General features: G+C 43.5%; 1 protein-coding gene across 4 annotated transcripts in view; it reads right to left on the reverse strand.

Annotated features, from left to right (window-relative positions):
* The window catches only part of LOC118509487 (zwei Ig domain protein zig-8), a 239,003-nt gene that overhangs the window by 44,451 nt on the left and 167,531 nt on the right, over positions 1-27,021 (reverse strand). For all 4 annotated transcript variants that reach the window (XM_036050141.1, XM_036050139.1, XM_036050142.1 and 1 more), the window contains one exon: positions 9,202-9,336. In XM_036050141.1, coding sequence (XP_035906034.1) covers positions 9,202-9,336 — 135 coding nt within the window. The remainder of the gene's footprint in view (positions 1-9,201; positions 9,337-27,021) is intronic.

The following is a 27,021-nucleotide window of genomic DNA, read 5'->3' on the forward strand; positions in this document are numbered from 1 at the left end:
GTAATTTAATATCAAATTAAAAGTAACGCTCCGGACGTAACGCTCTACAATTTCAGCACACGTACACCGAAAAGAGTTCATTGCCGGCCGACGAAACATTTTAGCCGTGACATGACAAAATCATTGCCTCATTATGCGTCAAAAAACGCTCCATACGCTCGAGACAATAGAGGTGAACCCTTTCATCCGCATCAGCAAGAACATTGAGCGAGACGAAAACGTGCACAAAGCAGAAACCGAAGCTTAATTTCCTGCCCCGATGCTGGCTGCTGGGGAAACATGAATGGAAAATCAATTTCCTCATTTTCTACGCCACAGTTTGCTTCGCGGTTTGCTTCCGAGCGCAATGGAGTTTCGAACGAAATGAAAAAAAAAAACAGGCTGTGTAGGACACAATTTGGTACAAAATAATGGAGCGACCACATGAAGCGCTTCGAGAGAGCGTTTAACTCTTTCAATTTGAAGTTCGGAACGGCTTCGAGACGGGACGGAGCTGCCTGTCTCGAGGGAGTTTCCGCTTTTGCTGCAACTCCGTCCGTTCATTTGCCTGTCGTGTGGCCTCCCTTTTGGCTGGCCTTTTTCCACCCGAGGTGATCCCGCGGAGCTGGGGAACTTCAACTAAACGGCGATTGAATTGGGATGAAGCTCACGGCGTGGTGAGAATCGCCTGTGCGATTCGGTTTTGGGTTAGCTTCCGTTTCATTTCATTCGCTTCCGTATTTGCGATCGATTCATCGGAACCAACGCTGCTCCTTAGAACCGCCGGGAATGCCTTAGTTAGGTTGATTGTTTCAATTTTCGGACCTGAAACTAAGGGATAAACTAGGAAGCATGCAGAGCAACAGCGAAAAAATGCGGAACACGATTCTCGCCACAGCAGAACTATTCGGACGGGATGGGTGAACCAAATTTCGAAACCAAACCCATTTCCATAACGACCAGCGAACATTAAGCGTAATTGGAATTTGGCAGCGTTGCCATTTTCTCCCTGGATTCTCGCGTTCCTACACTCGGACCACGATTTGACTGTGAATGGCACACTTGCCTGTTAGGCCATTTTGTTGTTATTTCAATCGGCGACAAGCAGTTGCTCGAAATGCTATTGGAAACAATGGCGGTTGGTTAGATGTGTCGTTATGCTTTCTTGCTTGCTGTTGCTGCTGAATATGCAGTTTGGTTCGCTTGTATGTGTTTTGTTTCTTTTTAAAATTCTTTCCAACGGCCACTGAAACCCTGCATCTCACGAGCACTCAAGCGTCATGCGGGTGAAAACAAAAAGAAAACGGGTTGTTTCGGAACGAAAATTGGAAAGTCCTGCCGAAATGGTGCTGCCCTGGTCGAACATTGTTCCTCGATTTACAGCGTAATTGCTAGTTAAGAAACAGTTCCTCGTGTCGTTCGTGTGTGAACGACTCGTTTGTCGTTAGGAAACCGGCTGGCACACGCCCCGTTCTCGGTGGAGCTGTGGAATTGATTAGACCTCGTGCCGGCAAGTTTGAATTTGACACTTTGACGGTTGGTTATGTGGGAAGTAGTAGAAACCTCCGTTCTCGTCCGATGGCTGATGGTTCCACTTTAATGGTTCCACACCGGGGGGAACCTCACGTTACACGAGCGTGCATATGGTACCAAATTTCAATTTGTGGCTTAATTGTTTCACCACCGTTGTCGCCTGCCGGAGTACGCAGGGTACACCTAATTTAAGGAATGAACGTTGCTTTTGTAGCTAGGGCTATCAAAAACATTCCTCAGAGTGCCGATCGAGCCTTTACGAGTGAAACCGAAAACTCACTTAGCACTAACGACAATGGTTTTCTTACGAAATTGAATGAAAAATTTCTTTTGATGTAAACTAATATGATTTGCGGGAAGAAACAGTACGGCTGTGGTCGGAGCGACAAAGCGATGTGTGGTGCGTGTTCGGTGGTTTCGTTATGCTTTGTTTGAATTTTGAAGATAGTGTAAGGTTGCCCTTGAACGGCACTGTGGTGTGTCAGTATTTTGATCCTTGTTTGTCTGCTTCATGTAGGACAAGTTTGAAGTATTTTTTGCACGTCTTTTAAGACCGTTGTTTCCAACTTCCTTAATTAAAATATACCAACATTTAAAAACAAATCAGCCATGTTATTATAATATTTCCCTAAATTTTCTTAAGTTTTTAAGATGCAGCACGTTTGGTATTGACTTGACCATTATTTTAGAGCCTCCAATTAAGGCGAAACCTTTTTTGTTTATTGTTTATTGTCTTTATAATTCAAAGGGCCACGCAGAGCCCCGTACAAGGACGGACGGTTCGAATACAATTTAAAAACGCAGCGCGTGGCATGTCCGGTTGGTGAGGATTACTGATACAATTATATTCACGACAGATACGGTTCGGTGATCCTCTACGTCCTTGGACGAAGTAGCCTGGTTGGGACGCATAAGTTGAGCTCAGAGAGTAGTGTTGGGGAGTCGATCCGGTATTCCCGCAACAAATAGTCTCTGGGAGTTGCAGTCTCGCTGGTTTAGTGACTCGATACCCGATAACAGCGATAAGACTTGATAAGCGCACAGTGAGCGTCGTAGTCCACTTGAACCCTTCAGAAGCGCAAAGCAAACCGGGTGAATTTCCAAACGGGCCAGAGGCCGAGCAGCAGATGACAACCATACAATGAAGACATACTCCAGCACTGATCGAACCAGGGAGCAGTAGAGCGTCTTGATGGAGACCGGGTCCGAGAAGTCGCGAGCAAGTTGCTGAAGCAAACCCATCAGCTGGTTGCCCTTGGTGACACGATTTGTTTGAGCTGTTGGTGGAAGCTCAACTTCTCATCGAGAAGCACTCCTAAATGTCTGACAAAGCTTTGAAGGACCGTTTAATGTGTAGTCGTACACCAGAGGACAGCGCTTTCTCGTGAACGTTACGACCACACACTTCTCAACGAACAATTCAAGACCATTCTCTGAACACCAGGACTGGAATGAGCAGAGTGTAGCTTAACAGTAAACAATAAACAATATTCATACGGCATGACAGGGGTTCAAATCCCAACCAGGCAGTACACCGGGCTGACTTCTAATAATACTTAATAATATGTTTAGCAGGCCATAATGATTTACTTGACTTAGTCGTACCACGTAGCTAGAAAGCCAGAGCTTGTAAAGTAAGATGGAATCGGAATTGGAATTCGATCAGCTGGCGTGGCGAATGTCTTACCCATTGAATTAACTTAATTTCTACATAAAAAACAAAAATTCTACACAAATTTAAGCTTCCAAAGAGCTTAAAAATGTTTATCGACAGTAAGACATAGTGGAAGCGGTATCAGATGTATATTATAATGGATCGGTCTCACGTCCCCTGACAAACTATACTCAATTAGAACTAAAATAAGGCAAGTAAAAATAGTGAAAAATGGACTGGTTGTAACAAATACTCTACAAAACCTAAAATTCAAAGGCTATGGAAAGTTATAATAAAATTAAATAAATAAATGCAAATATCAGCATAAAATACAAAGCAAACAGCAGTCAAATTGCTTTAGAGAATACATTAAACTCTTCTGGTGTTTTTTAGGAACAATGCAGCAGACTTTTTATCAGAATGGTAAATTTTACTTTGGTGGTAATATTAATTAGCAGTCTTGATAGCAAACAGCACAAAAAACCAACACTACCATTACCAGATGCAAGTACAAAGGAAAAGCAATGGAGCAAAAACCGAACCGAGGGTACGCTAATGGAGAATTTGTTGCGTGAACAAAGAAACAAAAAATTATCACAAAAAAGAGTAAAATGCCCAAAATCATCATTACGAAAGCATTCGGTTACCAGCCGTTTGAACTTCATATGAATTGTTAGCAGCTTGTGCTTTTTTTTGGTTGTTGCTGCTCCGTCCATTACACGGCGCAATGTGACCTTTTTCATTATTTCTCCGGATTTTTGTTGGCTTCTACGTACGTACGGCAATAAAAAAAGCATGATTGTATGGTTGGTCCCCCACATTCTTTCCAAAGGGAGTTGGAAAACGATCGATCCACTACCCATGGGTGGATTTCCCAATATGGGTGGTGTAAAAATGCAAAGAATGGCTATTTGCCGCTCTTTCTCCACCATGCAAAATGAGCATTAAAAGGGGCTTACTGGTGTGGTGCAGAGTTTTGGTTTTTTGGATGGTTCTGTAAAACTCATGGCGTTTTTTATCCCTTAAAAGCAAAAAGAAAAAAAAAACCGATGATTGCAATTCATTGGGATGGAGATTTTTCTTCAAACCGACCCCCAAAAAAAGTATGCCAATTCGTGAATCGATTGGAGGGATTTTGGGTTTGCGTGGAGTTGGTAGAATCGATTCACAGCCCGAATTGACAGCCCGTCTGGAAAGTTTTGACCATTTCGTGTCGTTTCAACGGTTGTCATCAATTTCCCTGGTGACACCCAATTAGGCGACACCCGTTCCTGGCAGCTCCCATCCTCCTCCATCCATTCCCTCGTGCCCCGTTTCTTCATGAACAATTCGTACAATCGATTGTTAAATTGAAAGAAAAATGGAACCCCACCAGCAAAACAAAGACGCTACAAAAGACGCTCAAAAGTTTCGCAGCTCGTTCGTGCTATTTTGTGACGGGCAGCAATTAAAGCAGATTTTGACTATGTGTGTGTGTCTGTGCGATAGAAAGCTCCAAACGATATCGGTTAAGCGTTATTAGTTGTGTCCGAGCGCACACCTCACTGAGCTCAACAGCAAATCTTCCCTGGCAACCGTAATCTTGGCTGGGCTAGCTGAGGTTAAACGTCTTTAGCGCGATGCATTGGCTTTGAAGGGTCGGTTTGGGGGTTTATCTTCACTTCATTGACGATCGAATTTTCCGAAAAACGGTTGCAACCGAAAGGCAACCCCAGCGATAGAAATCAGCCCTCACGAAATCAGACACAGGATTTAGTTTGAGCCTACCGACAATTTGTTCTTCGATCGGGTTTGGGATGGGGTGCTTGTTAATGTTTCTATTGCTCGGGTGACTAAACGGCACTACGACAATGTGTGTGTGTGTGTGTGTGCGTGTATCGGCCACCGAAAGCTTGATAGTATCACGTGCCGGGCGATTGTGGTGAAACGCATCGAACCGAGCCGAGTTAGAGTGGGTTCGTGGGTCGCACGCTTGATGTTTCTGCCTACCGCATGATGCCACAGTCTCGTTGCGTCATCGACCAGACACAATGCAGACGCGCAAATGAAGAAAATAGAGGGCGTGTGAAAAGAAAAAGTTGATTGGGCAGAAAATCGGTTAGTCGGCCCAAAATCCAAGTGTTCGGCCGAGGATTGGACAGCAAAACAGCAAGAAGAAAAAAAAAACGCCACCAGTGCCGTACGGTTTTCGAATGCGATAAGCTTAATTTGGTCGGCGATAAATTTTGATCAGGAAATGGGTGTTGGCGCGTTCGTTGTGGTGGGTCCTTTTTTCTGACTCACTCCCGGCTTTGCTTCAATTGACAACATTTGTTTTTGGGTTTTATTTTTTCACGCGAACGATTTGCTTCCGTTTAGCTAACAAAATAAAAAACACAAGAGCTTATTACGGTTCTCTAACGGAAACAGTCTCAAACAAATCTCGTCGATTCACACATCGAGTGGATCGGTATTAAGGCATTTCGTTAAGTGTTAGTTTTCCTCAAGTCACGGCAACCGTATAAAAATGTTAACAAGGGCACGTGAAGCCTTAACCACTTTCGTATAACCCGGTGATAATTATTATATTTAAATATTTTTGAATAAATGTTACATCAAGCCTAACAGTAACAGAAGGCATTGTTAACATCTTTAAGTTTAAGTTTCAAGTACCCTGCACTGGGTAACGGATAGCCTATTTGACGTTCGACCAATTATCTCAATTGAGTTAGCATTTGTTAAACACCCGAAAATGGTAATAGGGGCTTTTATTGTGTATAGGTGAGTTGCGATACAACGATAAGAAAGCATCAGCAGCATTAGTGTTAGTGTTGGTAGCAAGTGAAAGTATTTGGCTTCCTTTTGAAGGGCATGATTTTCATCCTGATTGGAACAGATTGGTTTACATGGTTCATTACAACATGGTAATGTGCTATCTACTAGCGAGCGGGTGCGTGAGCCTGATTTTTATGAGCTGATCCGCTAACAAAAATGTGCGTCGGGCGTCCGCTAAGATGAGTGCAAGATAAGAGCGCAGTAACAAACGAGGCGCAAAAAGGTTTCGGATTGATTGATTTTTCGCACCGTAAATGACATTATCTGTAACGGGTGTCTTACGAGATCAATCTCCCGCTGGGTGATGGTGGGACCTTGAACAAGCACAACAACCCATCAAGGCTGCTCTTTTGGGCGGCCTTCGTGAGTGTGGCACTGAATTGTTAATCAAACCGTTGATGGGTGTACATTCATCTTTTATTAGTTTTCTAGATGGTGAAGGCGAGTGTGAGTGTTTTTCTGGTTGCTCGTTACAGCGGAAAACATATTTTGTATCACTTCCATTAATGATTCCATGTTCCATCACACGAGAGAGTAATATTGTTGATAAGACCCCCAACAGAATAAGTCTAGAGCACAACCACACCAAACACGAAAAGGTAAAAGGTAACATGAAAATGACTTTGTTTTCATCGTCCTCGAAAGAAAGGATGTATCTTTCCACCAATCCTAAGCTTACCGGGTCTGAAGCACTGAGCTTAATTTCTTACTCTCGGACAGCGATATTTCATATTTTGCTTTACCCCAAAACGAAATCCCAACAAAGATCAATTTTTCATAAATTTGAAGATAACCGAAAACCCTTTAACGCTTCAGTGGCTCTTTTGCCCACCCTTGGCCAGAATGTGAAGAAAACTAAAACAAAAGGTTAGACAGATCCGGATCCATAATCCCAAAGCTCGCCACCGGCTGCACGTGGAACGCGATGAACTGGTAATAAATTTCCAGGCAGTAGAGCGTTTCAGTAAACTGACCGTTTCAAAATCCACACGATCGATCGTTCGCTGGCCGAATTCTAGTCAACGCCCAACCGAAGGCACACGGGTAGCGAATCATCAATTATCGCTTTTATCACTCAATTCACTGCACAATAATGAACAACGAACCACCGCCGGAAACTGGACTGTCGAAGACACTTGTGTTATCTTTTGTTTCTTTTGTGTTTCGGTGTGCTTTTTTCGGTCTCGTACGCCCAGCTTTCTGGCCGTTTGCAGTTCATTGTTTCACCTTTTTCAGTTGAGCCGTAGGATGGAGGGTGTTTTCGGTGGAAGCAGGTCAAAAATTTCATAAATCGGAACACGCTTCGACACCTTTTGCAGAAGAAGAAAAAATGGCGGTGAAAGGTGAAACGTTTGCAACGAAGCGAATAAAGAATCCGTTAAAGAACAAGCACTTCTTTTTTTGGTATCGCAATTGCACAATGTTATTGGGATTCTTCTTAAAAAAGAGTTGTAGAGCATAGACCGTGACATTCCTTGTTTGGTCGCGCACTCAAACATAGTATGCGAAGGTTCATCGTGCACGAGCTTTATCCGTAAAATGCCATCCGACTAACGCTATCCGACCACGCGACTTTGGATGCCGGGTGTCGTTATCTTCCGGCGGCAATGAACAGCCGGTCCGAGAGAGCGAGAGAGAGAGAGATAGAGACAGCAACGGAAGCAGAAGTAAATTGCGATTGCCGGAAAAATGCTTCTGATGAAGGAAATGACAGACAGTCAATAATGGTGGTCGCCTGCGCTACATGGCGCGATGGCATTCAATATTTCACACTGGTGTTACGGGTTTTTTTTCATCCCTGGCGAATAATGGCTCTATCAGGGTATGAAAAATTGTGTACTGGCTAGACATTCACGCGTAGGTTTAACAAGAGAAGGCTGAATTTCAAAATAAAAGTACACGGAAAAAATGTCGCCTAAAATACCATGGAACATGTTGGTCATTATTCGAGTGATGTATAACTAACGATGAAAGAATTTAGACGAGTTGTAATCATCGAACGGCTAATAAAAAAAAAAAAAAAAATAGGGTCGATAGATATTTCTTTAAAACGAAAGATCTGCTTAAAAAACATCAGAAATGTTTCCACTAGCAGTCCCTTGTACCTTTTCTCTTTAGTTTTGGGTCTTTTCAACGGGTGATTCAAAATGTATGCCACACTCATGGACAGGAGAGTGTACAAAAAGGCTAAACTACCTTTGGAAGTTGCGTGTACTTTTTGGTGGGTATGGTTGTACAGAGATGGTGCTAAGAATAACACACTTCCTCACTCTAACGTAAGTGGCATTATACTGCACAGCTATGGAACATCAGGGTCTTGATGGCGCCACCTCAACCGGTCGATAGTGTTTTGGAGGTAGACTAAACGAGCTATGGACTGGAAGGAACAACACCTATGGAAGTACTCTCACACGTTTCGAGAACCATTTTGGACCAATGCAACCTTTTTCTGTAGTGTTAGTTCTGGACTAAACCAAAACCTTGAAACAAAAAAAAAAGCATGGATAAAGTCACCTTACCCACGATTATTGCTTACATTCGTGAAGTACTGGGCGCCTCCATCGTTTAACAGCGGGGGGACAAAATAAAAAGATCGTCCAAACATAGTTTGTTTCAGTGATACATTCTAATGCACTTTTGAGTAAAAAAGCAAACAGTATTCCGGTAACCAAAACCAAAAAGGCTGAATTATAGCATAGACATCAGTATTATTCCCTAATGCATCCATAAAGTACTAGGCGTCTCCATCAGTGTGAGACAGAATAATAACACCACCATAAATTATTCTTTTGATGAGATGGATTTAAAAAATTTAAATTGATATATCGATTCGTAACGAGTGGAAATTATTTACAGAATTTAAGGGGCCTTTAAGCTGCCCTAAGATATCATATAGATCTCTTATGGAATATAACTTGGAACAATTCTGTTGAGCTCTTGAGTTTTATATACACTCGCAATAATCGCAATATAACTTTAAATTCAAGAAAACTCCTCCTGCTTTACATGCCTTTTTTCAATAGTTCAATGTTTACTTGCACTCTGCATTAAGTATTTCCTTCAATTCTTTGGTCCAGGGCTAGGCTTTTATTCAGTAAAGGCCCATTTTTCAGTTCCTGGTTACATTTTATACCTTTCACCCCAACCTCTTGCACTGTGTATTTTACCTTAATGAATAAACAAACCAGTACGCGAAACGGACACACAAGCATGGCGCTTACCTTCTCAATTATGCAAACTAAATTGATTGTTGATCCCATATCCACGTGCAGCTCGCCGGAACCGAGTATGAACGCTTCCGGGACGACCACTTGCAGGTTAACGAAATGCGAAATGATCCCGGTCGGTGTCGAAACCTGTGCAGAGAATGAAACGAGAGTGAAGAAGATGAAGATAAGTTCCGGTTAGTCTGGAAAAAGGATACTTTTTATGGAAATTTTCTGGATGGTGTAGTTGTAAAAACTGGGATCTACCTATCTCTCGTCCGAAAGGAAACACAGAGGATAACAGTTTTCGTATTACAAGAGGATGTTGCTGTAAGTGATTATAGCGAGAACACACTAACTGTTTTTGCTTGTTTTCAGCTAGGCAGTAAAAATAAAGATGCTTCCTGCTCAACCGTACTACAACTTTGTTGTAAGAATGTGTAAACTTTGTACCTTAAAATTATGAATTCTTAAGCCTTTCCAAAAATAAATGCAGCTTCATCTCTCCTCACCAGCCGTTGTTTGGTTCTAGTAGCTATTGTTTCGGAGCGAACGCTCGCTCCACGCTTTTCTAATGTACATTGCTCGGTTAAATGGGGTAGCTTATGGACCCATCCGCCCAACAGCAACTGACACAGTAGAAACGGTATGAGAACAATAACAAATTTGTGTACCCACTTGACAACACCTCTTCCGGAGCTGCAAGCTGCACGAAATGTATCTGCATCCTTTCTTCGGCGTTGACGTTGCCGGGAAGTGTATTTTTTTGTTGGTGTTGTTCTTTACTTTATTTCGTCATGTTTCCCCTGATGCACCCGGGAGAAGATTTAACATGTAATGCTGGTCGAAATGGTAGAAAACATTGCCGGCAGCATCTCATCACCGTACCGGTAGGATAGTAACGAGCAAAGTACCAGGTTCCCACTGGAGTACCATGTTCTATCAAGGGTTTTACGGGGTTCTTTCTCGATTTCCCTGCTGCTTGTGTTTGCTTCCCGGCTAGCCTCACCGGCGTTGAAAGACAACCTTTCGCCAAGGATCATGCATATTCGTGTGTACTGCGGGTGCAATGCATCAGCAGTGACGGTAACATAATTTATGTGAAAACGTGATTGAAATACGATCGGAGCATGTTCTAATCCAATCAAGCTTCCCCGAAGAAGAAAATGTGCCTTCCTTAGACAATTGCTGGCTGAAGGATGGCTGGCGATCGTTCTTTTACCAAAACCCGGTAGCTACTTGGTGCGGGTGAAAAGGGAAGTCCCTTCTCTCTCTCACTCTCTCTCTCTCTCTCTCTGAGGTTGGTATAATTTCATTAAATCCTCTTAACATATTCCGAACCAGGTCTCTGGCATCTTTCGATAGGCCTTAGAATAACTCCATCTTTAACCACTTTTTATAATAGACTTAAAACCAACTTAACGATTGCATCTCATCAGAAACTGCAGTTGGCAGACTGGATTGTGGAGCTAACTGCAGCATCCTGCAAGGGTTGGGTGCGTCGGTACATCCGGTGAGCCGAGAGCCAAGGATTTAGGAATAAGTAATTATTCTAAGTGATTTCGAAAACTTACACCCGATGTTGTACACCGAACCAATGGGCTGGCAAAGTGAGTCGAAACATTGTCCACCAGTGGTCGGCGAAACAGTTGGTCACGGGATTATGATTTATTAAATGCAGCATCAACCCCGAAGCGGGAAGATCCAGAGCTGTGATTTAGTATTTATAGCGCTTGTCATGGTCGTTACGTCAGCGCTGCGAACGCTTAGGTCCTCCGGTTTGAGGTTTTAAGCCGAGGGCTAGTGTGTAAGAGGATGCCATCAGGTCTACCAGGCGGTGTACCGGGACCGGGTCAGCTGAGGTCAATGAGGTCGCAAAAGGGCAATTCTGGTGAAATGAGAAATTTGCATAAACTGAAAACCATTTGCGTTCTGCACTCAGGATGCTTGAGGTTCCGGTTGCTTGAGAACGTGCGTTTTCTTGCACTGATGGACTCGCTCGTTCATCCTGGGTAAGGTAGCTAAGCTAATCAAGCATTGTACGCAGAACCTTTCGCCACAAAACCACACGCATAGGAACACATACACACGCACGCACCTGACCTATGGCATTGATCGCCCTTTGACCTACGTGCGGAGATGATGACCGTCTTCTGCATGAATAAACCAATGCCGGTAGAAATGACCATTCGATTGCAGGCTAATGTTCGAACGTTCGGTTCGGCTAGTGTAACTAGTGTACGCTGACCAACCGTTTAAAGCATCCAGAAACGCATGAGTGGCTATTGATTTGCTGACTTCCATCCACCAAGGAGGTCAAGGCGGATCCCCGGTTTGCTTTCGAGCAATTCTTAACATTCTGTAAAGTGTGCTGTGCTTGTGTTGATTGTGGGACCAAAAGGTAGGAGTGTGTTTGCTTTGGCTGTGTTGCTCGCACCCTACCAGATACCGTAGGGATGGTTCAAAAGTAGGGGTGAGTATCGTTTTTATTTAATCTCAAGTGTACCTCAGCACAACCGAACAACCGAAGCTGATTGACACGTTAGTCAAATATTTTAAAGCATTATTTATTCAGTTGTTTACCTTTTCGTGGTAACTCTGTGGGGAACTTTGAGGTTATACGCTGAATGAAGTAGCTGGCAGGATATGTGAGACATGTTTAAACACGGTTAGGTAGTTAATTCTTCTGGCTTATTTTTCACGGAATTTGTGAAGCGTATTTAACCCGGGATCAGATACAGTGTTACATGGTTTGCAGTATACATCATGCACTCAAATTGGTGTGTTTATGTGCTGCTGAGAAATGTTTTTCATTGGATTTCTTGCTACAAAAATAGTCTGTTTATTTCTGGTTACTCGTTAGAAATTTTGTTGTCCAAAATCATTCACCTCCCGGCCACGACAGCTGAGAAACTTAATCGGCACTCACTTCTTCATGGTTTGAGCGCCGAAAAATATTTTTCAGAAAATGTACGAAAAAAGGATGATAGAAGTATGGAAAAAGTGTACTTCTTATTTGATCTCATGTCATTCTAGTTTTGCAATAAATCTAAAAAGTTTTTAATAACTCGAATAACTGCTCGACTCATTTAACACTGGCACCATTTAGACTCATTGAAAACACTTCTTCTTCTGCGTTGGCAACCTCGAGAGGTCTCGGCCTGCCATTTCTGGCTTAATGTGACTTCAATTTACCCGTTGTAAAATAGTCAGCCTTACGTACGGGGAGGCAGTCTGGATGGGATTTGAATCCCAGCACAGCCGTGTGAAGACCGGCGCCGTTATCGCCTCGGCCACCGGACCGCCCCTATTTTAAACCACACATTTTACAGGCTTACAGGCTTACAGGCACACAGGCTTCCTGTGACTTAATTTTACCCTTAGCTGGCTAGTCACTCCAGCGTACTTGGACGCCGTTCAGAGTATTGAAAAAAGACCTGGATGAAATAAATAAATTGATATTTTTAAATAAAAGTGATATTTTTTATCATTTAACGGGTTTCTGATCAATTCAGTGGTGATAAAAAATGTGGGCGGCATGGTGGATGAGGCATTAGCAGCTCAGGTCTTCGCTAGGCAGGACCGGAGATCAAATCGCATCCAAACTTCCTCCAACCTACTATCAAGCTGCGGGTACGTTTAAGTAACGGGACGCCAGAAACAGAAAGCCTTTTGAGGATTAAGTATCAAAAACTAAAATCAATTCAATTAAATAAATATCAGTTACAGCTTCCGTTAAAAAATAAATTTGAAATGCATAAAACTGATTGAAACATTTCGATGTTCCATTACGATTTTGAAGTGTTTCTGCTACAAAAGTTTCCATATGGTGCTTGTTTACCGATATCATTTCCCACAAAACCCTATCCCAAAATAACTTTAAATTATTTCCAAAATATTTTGTTATTCGATACAAACTAACTTAAAATAACACAAACAAACCATCCAATGCATAATGCAAGCGCACCGAGTGCAGCTGTGTTATCGCAGCTGTAACATAAATTAGTGTGAAAACAATCAGCGGCACACTATCCATTCAGCGAAACCCTTCCCAAACAATGCATCATCTCCCAATGGTCCGTCCCGTCGTCCGTTCGGTGATGAATCATGCACGGTTGTCAGTGTTTTTGTCCGGTTTGCCTGGCCGGCACAACAAATGGGATTTGTTATGTCCATAATGGTGGCAAGGAAATGCAGCACTTGGCGATAGTTTGTCTGCCGTGCAACAAAAGCGCACACACATTAACCATTATATCCTGCTGTACCGGCCCCCATTGTTGCAAACGGCAAACGGAGGGGTATACACATTGTTTCGATGCTGCTCGAAGCAGCTGTTTGACTTTTTAGTTGTTGTATTTTATTTTGCGCACACAAATAACTACAAAAGAAACGGATGGAATCCATCTTGCAATGCGATAAAAGGTTGCAGCGATCCCGTTTCCGTTGCGTCGGGTTGGGTCCGTGGTGTCCGTGGGTCGGAAAATACTCTCTTGGGGGCAATGCGATGCAGCCACGGGGCATTGCAATTCGAGCGAATCGATTTATCTTCTAACCGAGACACACACACACACTCACAAAGCTAGTAAAAGCATAAGCTGCACCGAAAACCCGAACGGTTGCCTTTCTAGCGCTGTGTCCTCCCGGGATGCTGCTACGGATGGGGTTGCTGTGCTGTCTCCCAAAGTATGTCCCCGATCGGGTGGTTCGATGCACACGGATTGATTGAACTTGGGCACACGCGCGATACTGGGAGGGTGAGTACGGTGAGGCTTGTGCTTTGTGCCACTGGAAAACAATGTCAGCTTTGTTGATGCTTCATTATGTGCGCATGGTTTCGGACCATCGACATAGATTCGGCAGCAGGGTAGATCTTTCATTATTTTTCCGCTCGGTGCGTCCGCTTACGTGTGCTGCACACGCTCGAATGATGAAAAGCTCGCGAGCTGCAACCACCCAGCCAACGTTTATGCTTCCCAGTTTCGTCCGGTCTCATGGGAGCGTCATGGGGTGCGTTTTTCCTTTCCCGGTGTGCTACCGAGCGCACGGAGAGAACAATAAGGTTTTTCGTAGCGGTTGCACACGGTTGGGATGCTCGGACGCGATGAAAGGCTGTTGTTATTGCAGGGTTGCACGGGACGCACATCAACATTGATGTGCCTCAAGACCAGCAGCGGCTTGGGGAGAAGCAAACGAAAATAAAAAAAAAAACTCCCTAAACAGGGACCGGGACCACCGTGAGCTGCAGTGACTCCACCGGAATGCAACCGAACGGAATTCATTGGGTACCGTTTTCCGGGCGTCCCATTCCAGCACAGAAAACAAGACAACGCTCGCTCACTATCTGCAGCACGATCGGACTAGAAGTGGGAGGGGGTTGAAAAATACACCTCCCCTCCCCAATCCCACCCACTCGCTCTCGGGGGAAAAATCAACAGCGCCGGTGAAAAACCTCCCCAGCAGCCGGCAGCAACAATCGCTACCACAAAAGTGCCACAGCAACGCCATAATGTGTGCAAGATAGTCACCCCATTGTGCGGGCCATTGTGTGCCCGTGCATCTTTCCTTCGGGCTGTGTCTTGGTGGGGCGTTTTTTGCTGCATTCACGGACGTGTGGGTGCGGGTGTGCGCCTGTGTCTACTGATGAATAACACAACAGGCGCATTCCCCGGGCACGGTTAAAAACCACGGAAGAAAAAGCTTTCCCTAAGCGCCACGATAATCAGGACGATGTGATGCGAAAGATTCACTGGCTCGGTGGCTGGCACTGTGCCCTAGTACCAACCTTTGTTCAGCTGCAAACCCTATCCCGTCATCAACCACTCAACCCAACCACCTCATGGGATGGCGTATTTTGTATTTGAACATTTTCAAATTCACTGGAAAATTTTTGCAAAAATCTTCCCTCCATTGCGTGGCTAACACATGGCAGACTCGCGTCACAGGCCGTTCCTCTTGTGCACCGTCGGAAGTACCGTCAACGTGTCTGTTTTCTTTACGCTCTGTCCAAAAGAGGACACCACCTCACCACGCGTTTCCCCACGTTTTGTTGATGGATCTTGAAGAGTGGAAAATGACAACAATGTAGTCTTGTGGTCTTCCGGCTAAGCGTGCTGCACGTTGTGGTGGGAAGAACTGTTGTTATTATTCTTCGTACGACACAAACCCCTCCCCGAAAGTAGGAAAAAGATGGGCAAAACCACACAAACACACGCTCCGACCTGATTTTGCGTACCATCTCTCATCATTAGAACTACCTTCAGCTTCTGCGTGAATAGGGGCCTGTTGGTGATGCACGGCACAAATCTGCTCGGTAAAGATGGGATGATTGCACCACGGTACTTACTTTGGTTCATGGAATGGAATAATTACGCCAAGTGAACGGGCAAACGATGGGATCGTGTGTGTGTGTGTTGTTCTGAGCTGGATGGGTGTGGGCTTCTCGTTTAATAAGCTCGTAAAAGATGGTCGATAGATATGGCTGGTCGGTTGGAAAGGTGTTTCCACCTCAGGAAAAACTCACCGCGTGGTGAGCTCTAATCCAACCGAACTCTTCAAAGCCACGAAGCATCAACCGGACGTGACCACCGCCTCGACTGCACTCGAACATGACCGTGACCGTGGCTGACACGGCGTGTCCATTGTGTCCTGACACTTTTGCTACATTGTGCTAACTCAATTAAGAATCAGTTTTGCAAGGCGGTAGAGTATCAATTTTTTTTTTAGTTTGTTTTTTTAGTACAAACTGACTATCCAGAATTTACCCGTAGCTGGATAGTTTGGCGTACTGTAAGGTGAACTGGATGGGATTTGAATCCCAAACCACCGAACCGGTTCCCAGAGATTCACTAATGATAGATTAAACTCTAATGCCCACATAACTCTTGGAGATATTACGCTTGAATAAAGAAAATGAAGGTTAATTTTACTTCAAAGTTGAGCCCAGAAATTTTATTTTAAGAATTTTTAACAAAATAATAGATTAGACATATCTCGGTGCCTTTCAAGGGTCTCTTAAGCTGACAGCAGACACTTGGTGAGCTATCATAAATGTATACCCTGAGTAAGCAACTAAATCATAGCAACTAAATCATAAATGTTGTATGAGAAGTTGCCAACCAGTTACAACTTGTGTTTAAGCAAAGAGACTTACTGCATACATTCAAAGTAAGTCTAGTAAGGAAAGCAGAGCAGCATTTGTTATGAGCTTAGGGATAAATGTACTTTGACTAATTCTAAGACGATGTTCCAGTGTTCGAAGTCCTAATGATAGACATCATTATCCCATTCTGATAGTAAAAAGAGACCGAAAATGTTTAAAAGAGTCCAGTGGCTAAGCAATGGTGGAACCCTATTGCTGACAAGTCGCGCAAGTGAAAGAACTGTTCTGGAGAGCTTGGTGAGAAGTTAACTTAAGGATTTTAGCTTGAGCTATTAAGCTTCAAGTGCAAATCAGAAATGCATCTTTAAAACTCTCACGACACATAAGGTTTGATTTTTAAATCGCAAACGCATGAAAATCCTTGAAGCTGAGACGACTCTCCGTCCACCTGCTCCCCATCAACCGACCTGCAAACGTTTCGAGTGACGCTGGTGCGACTGTTTAGGAAATAAAAACCCCATTCCCTGTGTGCTACTTCTATGCGGCAAGGTACGCGTTGCACGTTCCATTTGCTGCTTGTGTTCCTTTCACAAAGCATACTAAGTAGCGCCAACGGACTTCCTATCGCGTCTTGCACACACGCTCACCTCCTCTACTTGTCCGCCTTGAATCGTTGAAAATTCCCTCGGGGATAGCAAGTAGGAGAAATATTATCATTATGATAGATACGTTCGCTACGACTCGACAAGAATGAGCGATAGAGAGAGAGAGCGAGCGCGCGATAGAGCAAAAGTGGGGATCTCAGAGGAGCTAATGCTAGCACGCGCATCAGGAAGCACCGGGTACGGTGGTGAACGGAAGGACGTCACCGAAGGCCACCAACATCCGTCATCTCGGTTCGACAAATCTCGGAGGGCTCCATTTCAGTAACGACGTCAAACCGTGGTGTACGTGATGGATGACGGCTGAAGTGTGCCATCAACGGGACATGTGTGTGTGTGGTTGTGTATTTGTGTTGGATGAGATTGCTTTTCGGCATTGCCGCGGAAAACGCTCGCTCGCTCACCGCACACGACGACAGAGCGTTGGAAGGCTTTCCGCCTAGAAAAATAGCATTTTCCGTCGTTACGAACTTGGGCAGGCCGCCCTTTACGCAGGAAATGGAAATGTCGTCTAAACGCTCCCGCATGAATGAGGTCGGGTGTGTGTGTGTGCGTGAGTTTGGGTGGGTGTATCAGTGCCTTCCAACCGGCGAGGATTTCGATCGTATTTGTATAGTGGTGGTCCTCTTCGCGCGGAGCGATGTGATTGAATCCGAGGCGCACGGGTACTGTTTACAAAGGAAGAGATTTCGTATGAACGGTACGAGAAGTATTTATTTTACCATTATTACAGGGACCATTCTTTAGGCCGTAGGGTTTTGGTGGGCCGTACCAAGGTGCCACGTCCAGGGTTTTGGGGAGGCAAAGCGCAGTAGAGTACAGTAACGAAGATACGTGTGCTTGATTGCTTTAGATTAATGATATAACGTAGAAGCAGCGGCAGAAGAGAGGATCAACCTTAATCATTTAACTGCTCAAGGTTGCAATTTCAAATAATTGTTTTATAAATTCGTTTTAAATCATGTTTTTATGTTTGTTTTATAATGAATTGATTTGCTATGTAATAGGTCGAAGCGAAAGAAATGAGTCTTAAAAACTGTTTATTTTTCTTTAAGGTTGGAATTAGCAGGTTGGCCCTGATAGGGCTTATATATTTTCTACTTTTTCTTCTTCTTCTTCATCTTCTTCGGTTCCTTTCTCTTGGCTCAAAGAGAACTTGGTTCATGCCTACCACTTCTGGTTTACTAGATTTATTGATGCCACGTAGTTGGATAGTGAGTCCTCACTACAAGACTACGGCCCAGATGATATTTGAACCCCGATTGAGTCGAGTGAAGACCGATGCCATTGTCACCTTACCTTTTCTATACCACTCAATTGTATACTTCGTGCTTGCTGGGCCGGCCCAGTAATAGAGGCGACAATGGCACCGGTCTCCATACGGCAGGACTGGGGTTCAAATCCCATCCTGACCGTAGTGTAAACGGACTATCTATCTAAGTGAAATCATTAAGCCTAGTAAGTCAGAAATGGCAGGCATGATATTTGTTAGGCGAAGAAGAGAGAGAGAGAGAGAGAGAGTGAGAGAGAAAGGAAGAGAGAAGACTTGCTGGGAGACAAAGCTTATTATCAGTTTTTGCTGCTAAACTTGTGGTGTGTGACCCAGTATTACATGTATTACTGAATTGTAGAACCGCTCAAGAACTGATGTCATCTTGATGTAAATCCTAATAAAATAAAACAGTTACTTAGCAATCAAATCAACCTTTAAACAATTTATTCTCTTAGATCGTCAGAAATATGACGAGATAGTCAGACATGACACGTTTTTATTATTTAAATTAGGTTCTTGTTAAGATAAGAAGAAAGAGGTGTAGGAGATATTTATAAAAATGTAAAAAAGTTGAACAATTGAGAGCGATTAAGATTGAGCATAAACCAACTCCACCAACTTTATAATCTAGATCAAAGACAATATAGAGAGAATTAACCAAAACTTGGATTAAGCATAGATTTCTTCCAACAAATATGGAACCTCGCAAACTTTAACTTGTGAATTTTACTCTCATAATAGTTTGTTTTTCCATTCCCGGAAGCGTCCACTACACTTGAACCCTCATCAAAATCCGTTATCTGCATTGATGCGTCACTCGTATCCAATAAACCAGCACCGAACCCCATTCGCTGAACGGGGTCATCGCTTTCTCACCTGCAGCTCATTCGCTGTTCCAGCACCGTCCAACTCTGTCCTTCCGGAAGCAACGTTTTATCTCATTAAAAATGTGACATCACACCCAAAGGTCGTAGCACCTTTGCACGCTCGAAACGCCTCGACTGGTTTGTTTGCCGTTCCTTACACATCTGCAAACCTCCGAAAAACTCGGCAGCATTTTAGCTGTTCAACACCCCTGAAGACTAGCGACTGCGAAAAGGCGGTGTGATAACGGGTTACAGAAGGAGGTTTTTCCGCAAGCTCGCAATGAAAAAGCCTCGGAGCATGCAATCAGATCTCCGAGCCCGGACCGGTTCCGCTTCATGAAACGGGAAATCAAAAAAAGCCCGAGCCCGGAGTTGCCTTCGGGAGGTGTGCCAGTGTGATAATCGTCACCATTCACCGCGTGTGCCAGTGGATTGGCCCCGTTACGCATCCGTTTTCTTTTTAAATTTGCGCGACAGGAATTGGGTTCTCACCGTTTTCTTTCCCCGATTTCGGGGAAAACGAAGCGTCGGAACGTTTTTAATGTCCCGATGAGGCCCTTTTTTTCGGGTTGGCTGGTCGCGTTCTTTATCATTTGCATCGCCGTGTGAATATTATCGTACCGGACGAACCCGGACCCGGCTCCCGGAGAAAATTTGTATTGATGCATCCAGAATCTGATCCTTCCTGGTCGGCTTTCGTGCCTGGTTGCCACCTAAAAACGGACGCTATTTTGGCAGGTGAAATCATTCCCTCCAACACCACCGAGGGGTTGATTTTCTTTCAATTTCACCACAAACCCTCTACTCCGGTAATGGGCGATTTAAAATGCCATTAAATGGATTTAATGAACTAAATTTTGCAACACCGTACCTTTTTTCGGGCACCCGAAAGGTGCGCGTCAAGGTGTGGTGTGGGCCTCTCGCGTTCTCTTTCGCGCACGATTTGGCCTGAAATGCCGTTCCGTTTGACTTTCGAACTTATTCAACATCTTTCGTTTCGCTTTGCGGGAGCAATTTGCAGACCGCCCTCCAAGAAAAAAAAAAGCACCGGGAAACATCACATCCTCGCAAAGCTCGGAGGCTCATCACGGCGATCCAAATTGGATTCGTACGAACGATGAAAAATCCGGCCCATTACGTGCCAGCTGGGGAACCCCTGTGGTGAGTGGAGGTGAGCCCTTAGGAAGATGGGGCGTCTGAGGAGCGCTGAACGGTGGACGAATGGTTCCCGTTTTTCGTCAGTGGCTCAATTCTCGACATCAGCCTGGACGGGGGACCGGGGAAGACTCACCGGGGGAAGGATTAAAGGCATGGAGTTGGGGGGCTAGTTGCACGGTAAAAGGGGTGCGGCCTATGTGTACGGTGATACAGTACACGACAGCAGAGAGAGACAGAAAGAGAGAGAGAGAGAGAGCGAGCGAGTGAAAGAGAGCAAAAGAGCTCCAAGAGGCGAGTGAAACAGGCAACGCAAAGCAAAGCGGCATAGTTTTGCTGATAAGTTATTTGGTTCACTTTTTATGAGGTTATTAACGTGATATATGAGCAGAAGCCGGAGCGGTAGTTTTTCGAGGTCGAGTAATTTTTCCACTTTGCTTAAGGGTACGTTAAGGGGAGGAAGGTTTCGTCCCGGTGCGTAGGAGAAATGGATGAATAGATGGCGTTATATTGCTTTGCTTTCGTTCGTTTACCATCCCTACGTGGAGCTCCCAAACTAACCATGGCACTATTCCTGTACCATCCGAGCACACACACCCACTTCGACACGGATTTACCAGGCAAGTTGGCAAGGAAATGGTAGTTTTTTTCCTCCCGGCACACACACACACACACACTCTCTCTCGAGGGTGAGAGGTGTGCAATTTTTATGATGTACCACGTGTAATCTAAGCCATCATGAATTTTAATCAGATTACCCGTCGTAGGTGTTGGAACACGCGGGATTTGAGTGCTCTCATTTTCGGCATAATGGTTTTGGGAGATACCGGGCACATCGTTCAAGGTGAAGAAGTGTGAGGCTGGAATGGAGGCTAGTGGTTGTGAAATGATCTGCAAAAGCAAAAAGAACAAAAATGTGTTTGGAACAGATTTGAAGTAGTGATTGTGCGGAAGGTTTTGTTGGGCTAGCAGCCGGGGCATCATTGTTGAAAATGATCTTAGATAATTAATTATTAAAATGTACAGCTTTTTCCTCTGTCGACAGCATACAGGGTAAGCTACAGGGTAATGGATTGTGTGGTACGATTTATGTGCAGGAGTTGAGTTTGTTCTTTGGTTTTTAATGCTGCTACAGACTTCAACTCATACACTTTTGAATAGGTGCTAACTTGAGAAACTATTTATCATTTGTAAATTAAACTTTATTATAGGGCGTCCGGTGGCCGACATCGGCGCCGGTCTTTGCACAGCAGGGCCGGGGTTTAAATCCCATCTAGACCGCCTCTTCGTAGTGCCCGTACTCCCCGAGCTCAAACCCTGATTTTAGGAAGCATTCTCCAAAAATATTTGTAATCAGATCTTGCACAACATTCTCACGTAAATTGGATTTAGCCTCGGCCATTGCTGTCTCTTAGTGTGTCTTTTGCCATCAGATGCTTTTCTATTTTGGAGACATAATCACCTCAAAAGTACCTTCTAAAGAGACTTCAAAACTTGTATGTTTCACTGCTGTGGATAGAGTTCTGGAATGAAGACATCAGAAATTGCCTCACTCTTAGATCGATGATGTTCCGACGATGTTTCTACTAGCGCTGGCAGCTGCACGTACAAAGTGATTGCTGATGATTTCGTCTTACACAAGGACTGCGGGTTTCTCAGGACAGGACTCTTTTCCTAACAAGAGTATGATACATTTGAAGGTTCATTCAACGCTGTACGGTAATCAAAATCTGTCCTCTATTTGTTGTATTCATAGTTTTGCGGAAACGAATGGATGTTGGATTGCTCATAACAGCTGTAACCTGGCATAAAGAAGCGTCACAGTTTTTCTGAAACTTTGGTAAAAGCCGTCTGAAATAAACTGATAACGCTTGAAATAATCGCTTCTATATACACTGAAACTTGAGATGATGACGATCGGTTCATTGCTAGAACATAATGCATAGCGAAGCTCCTAGTTATGCATGAGACTCAGATTAGTATATTCTCTGGCTTTTAAATAAAGAAATGAATAACTAGGTAAAAAATATTAGAAAAAAAATATAATAAGAATTTCTATAATCCTGGTTTAAGTTGCTTAAAGATTAATATAAAGTAAAATTCCTAAATAACCTTACATAATACAGGGATTCATCAAAAACCAAAATGTGCAGTTTCAAGGAATCGAGAGTCCTGAGAGCAAGTTGCCGGATTTTGCTTCCGATCCTTATACAATTTGATTTGTTCATACTTCAAGCTTCAATCATTAACCAGTTGCCAGCAAGTTTTCCAGTATCGCGTAGTTTTAAGTTTGCTTCCAAACTCATATCCTTAAATGAATCACCCTATGAGTTTTTAAATCAACTACAACCAACCATTTTCTTTTTCACACCTCTTCAAATCGTACACAACACCACTCCTGTAGTGCAACTTAGCATTGCTTACGTTAACATTAGCTAACAACCGCAGCCATCCGGACCGGTGGTTTGCTCGCCTCGAACACCCCGCAAGGCCTCCTCCTTCTCCCCGATTGCTTCCAGGTCATTTGGTGTGAAAGCCATCGATTTTGGCTGCATAATTTACCCGCACAGCACAAAAATTTCTTTACCACAATTCCGGTGAGCATTTCGGGCGGTGGCCCAGGCCGGAATCGAAATCGAAGGACACCGCCACAAAACCATGGTTATTAATACCGTTTCAGCGCTTCCTGACAATATTGACAGCGAAATCGGTTTATCGTGGGTTCCGTTTTTTTTCCCTCCATCAGCTTTCCCGTTGGCCCGTTCGGTGCGCCGTTTCCTCGAGCGAAGGCATAGAGGGCAACACCATCAACATTCTTGCATCAGCCATTAAATTCGTTTCGGTGTTTGTTTTTGTTTTGCGTTTTCTCACCCAACGGGGATGATTTTTGCTGGTGGATAGGAACTGCATTCGCTGAGGAATGCTGCCTGGGCCAGCGGAAGAAGTGAAAACCCATTTTTCATCATCCACTTATCGGTTAGGTGGCCTATAAATTTTATTCTCTCTCTCTTGCTTTGGTCGGTAAGTGTGCGGGAAGCATGTGAAAAAAAAAATCGTTGAAGTCTGAGCTGTGGCGTTGTTGGTTAGCGGTTACGGATGTGCTCTAGAGTCATGGCTAGGCTTGGCTAGCAATTTATATCTTTTTAAGGAATGCAACAAAACCACACTTAAATATGTTTGAGGACTGAAATCATTTATTTTAATTTTATTTGGCTGCTGGAACTGATAAATATAAAGCTTTACTTGGTCTGCGAATTGAATTATTCTAATTTGAATCATAAAAAATTGTCCTATACCTAGATTCAAATATCATCAGTTTTCACATAATTTAATATCAATAGTTTCTAGGTGAGCAGCTACTGACAGCACTTAATAATGTATTTTTTGCATGAAATTGTCACCCTTTGCTTTATATTTCCATTCTACCTCCGTTATGACTTGAAACTTCTTGCGCGGGCAATAAACAGATTGGATAAACATCCTTTCCAACACGGCTGTGGATATAAAAGTCCGCAATGTTTCAGCGCGTGTGAAAACTCTCGCTCGGGTTAACCTCCATAATGAAAACAAAACTCTAAAAACCCGCCCGACCAGAGCTTCAACTCTTCAATGCACACAGCCCTAGCTGCCGGAGCCTCGAATTATGTGCTGCGCCCGGTTCGAATGTCAAGATCCGAGACACTTTCGCCGAGACGGCTGCCTGGGTGCCGAAGACGACGGCCGTAAATTCTCTCGTGAGATTTATTCCGGCAACGTGTTGAGTGGCATTAATTACCCCATGACACTGCGCTGGGTGTTGGAAGAGTTGGTGGAAAAAGCCTCGTGTGTGTGTGTGTGTGTGTGTGTGTGTGTGTGTGTGTGTGTGTGTGTGTGTGTGTGTGTGTGTGTGTGTGTGCCAGGAGTCGAGCATAAAACTTTACACTCCAATAGGCAGTTGCCTCCAGGCGGGTTGCCCAGAGGTGAGCCCCATTTTTCATGACCTCGTAACGAATGAGTGCCTGCTTTCGCATGGAGTAGCACAATTTCAATATCGCCAGCGTGGTTGCGAGCAAAAATAGAGCGAAAAAACGCCGCTCCATCCGGTTCTCCTAGCGGATGGTTCTGGTTTGGGAGGTGTTTTAAAATTAGGTCGGCTTGTGCCCGAAGCCAAAAGGCGTGTTTGGGGACGGTCGCCCTGCTGAGCGGTTGAAATGACAGTCGTAAAGCAAAAAGAAACTGCCAGCCGATAGCATCAACGCCCCACCGTGATAGAGTGGGTTAGAATTGGTATAATTTAGGAACGGGTGATTTTATTGCATCCAACCTCCCATTATTCGCTTTTTTTTTTAAATAGGACGCGGCACATGAAGGGAGGTCCTTTGGGCTGTTCCCAGTGCCGGTAAAATGGTGCTCCGGCGAGTGACAATATGGTTTTAATTAGTTTGTTTATTTGCGGAACGTGTGAGATTTTTCTTCGCTCCCAAAAATCCGACCGTGTGCAGCCATTTTGGTGCCAGTTTGATATACGACCGGCAGACACCACCTTGGTGGCAAACGGGTACCCACGATTCACAATGGTGCGTTTTGGTAAACCCGGGCTGCTGCGTGCGTTTGTGTGTATGTTTGGTGTGATCTATTTATTTTGCACTCTTTTGCACCATTTGCTTTTGCTCGACCTTTCCTCCTTTTCCGTCCTTAGCAGTTCCCGCCCCCAGCGGACACTTTCACAGCTCGGTTGACGGGGTTTTATCGAAGCACCAAGCTGTGAAATTGTTGTTAATCTTTGCGATGGTGCAATTAATGTTTTAGCATCCAATTTAGAAAAATCTCCAAGCTGCGGGCTAATTGGTGCACGGTGGCTCCGGTCTCGGGACATCCAATTTAAATGCGTTGTTTGGCCTTGATCTTTGTGGGTGAAGGGGATGGGGCGGGGAAAGGGTAGAGGTGAGGGAAGGCTTGGGGGGGGTGCATGATGGAATGTTAAAAGGGTTGTTAGGAATGGTTGCGAGTGCAATAAAATATCGATTAAAATACGTGAATAAACATTGCATGTGGTGAAGCATTCGGTTTGCTTTTTTCTTCTGGTAAGGTGGCGTGAATATTGACGAATTTCACTAAAAGGTTTATTAAAGTATTTTTAAACTTATAAATTGAAATATATATAGCAATACGGCCAGGCCGTTCTTTATGAATAAAAAAAATGAAATATACAGAACACTTCAGCAATATTTTACACATATTTTTTTCACCTTGTTATCAAATCCGTGATCCTGAATAATGTGTAACATTAGTCTGCATTTCCTATTATTATACGACGGGCCAAGCCTTTTTTCTTCATAAAAAAAAACATGCAGTAAAAGCACGACTTTCTTAGCAAAAACGATATGGATCATAAACATGAAAGTTAACAAAAATTCAAATTATCAATCAAGAAATCAACATTACACAACATAAGTGCTTAAAATAGTCAAATAACGGAGGACTGGTACTTAAAATTGCGTTCAAAAAACAAATTTATTGAAAAATGCAAAATTTATATAATGAGTCCTAATTTTAAAAAAATCAGCTATTCAAATATTATACTATATTTTTCTTAATCATTAGAAGCGGGCTGGCTAATTTTTTTAAATTAAAATACAAAATAGAAAACATTGGAGACATTTCCTTTTCCTCCAACCCGTAAGAAACATTGATTTTAATTCCGTCATTCAAATTAATCATTTTGTTATTAGCAGGGATCTGTATTGTGGGTGGACATCACATTCAGTCAGTACTTGGAGCGTGTTCATCTCGTGATCTTCTTGTGTTCCGCTATGATTTCATAGAGCTAGTGGTCGTTCAGCATGCTACTTTGTCTATTCTCTGCTTTGTCTTTGTTCTGGATTCGATAGGATCGGTAATTCCATGTCAAGCCCCTCTTTCATTGATCTATTCGTTCATCCTGATACAAACACGCGAGAAACAACATGCATCACTGAGAAATAAAAGGAGTGGAAGGAAGGAAGGAAAACTACTAAATTACTATATCATTTGCTCGGCGGAACTGAAAAATATAGCTCAGGTAGGTATCATCCCCGCACCTCAGCAGATCACGAATTGAAACGTCAAGCGTTCTGCCGACGTCCCACACTGCATCCAATGAAGTGGGTCGATGAGCCAATGCCTCACCAACTCTTCCATCGATCTATGCTTCGAAGAATTGTGAAAAGTTTAGTTTAGCTCAATACCAGTAATTAAATTCAGTAAATACACACAAAAGAAACGGAACAAACGTTTTGCAAGTCTCCTTACAGACAAATTCTAAAGTAACGATGTTTATTACTTCGTTTATGATTCGAAATATTCCTACCCAGAATCTTTGATTCAGATGATTTAGAATGTTTGGGAACAAATTTTTCTCCCCGAAGGATAAGTTACTGCAATTATGGACCTATCTCTTTAAAGCCAAAAAAACAGCCTCTTTTATTTTAAAGGATTGCCCTGTACTGATGCGGCTGAGATATTGAAGCCTTATCTAGGAAATCAGTACATTCGCCAACAATCTGTAAGCCTGGCTCTCCGGCGAAGCATGTCAAGGGTAAAGAGTCAACGCTATTTGATACCAATGTTAATTTTTTCTTAACTTTCCTCCCCTTTTTTATTAAATTCTATCTATTCATATAAATATACAGTATATGTATAAGCGATATGGTACAGTATCAGATTTCGTCGAAAAAGAAAATATCTCGCGGCAACCCTGACACTGAATCCTTTCTAAACTTTCCAAGAATATTATCTTCCGTCACTCGCACTTTGCAGTAT

The sequence above is a fragment of the Anopheles stephensi genome, chromosome 3 (genome assembly GCF_013141755.1).
Source record: "Anopheles stephensi strain Indian chromosome 3, UCI_ANSTEP_V1.0, whole genome shotgun sequence".
Taxonomy (NCBI): domain Eukaryota; kingdom Metazoa; phylum Arthropoda; class Insecta; order Diptera; family Culicidae; genus Anopheles; species Anopheles stephensi.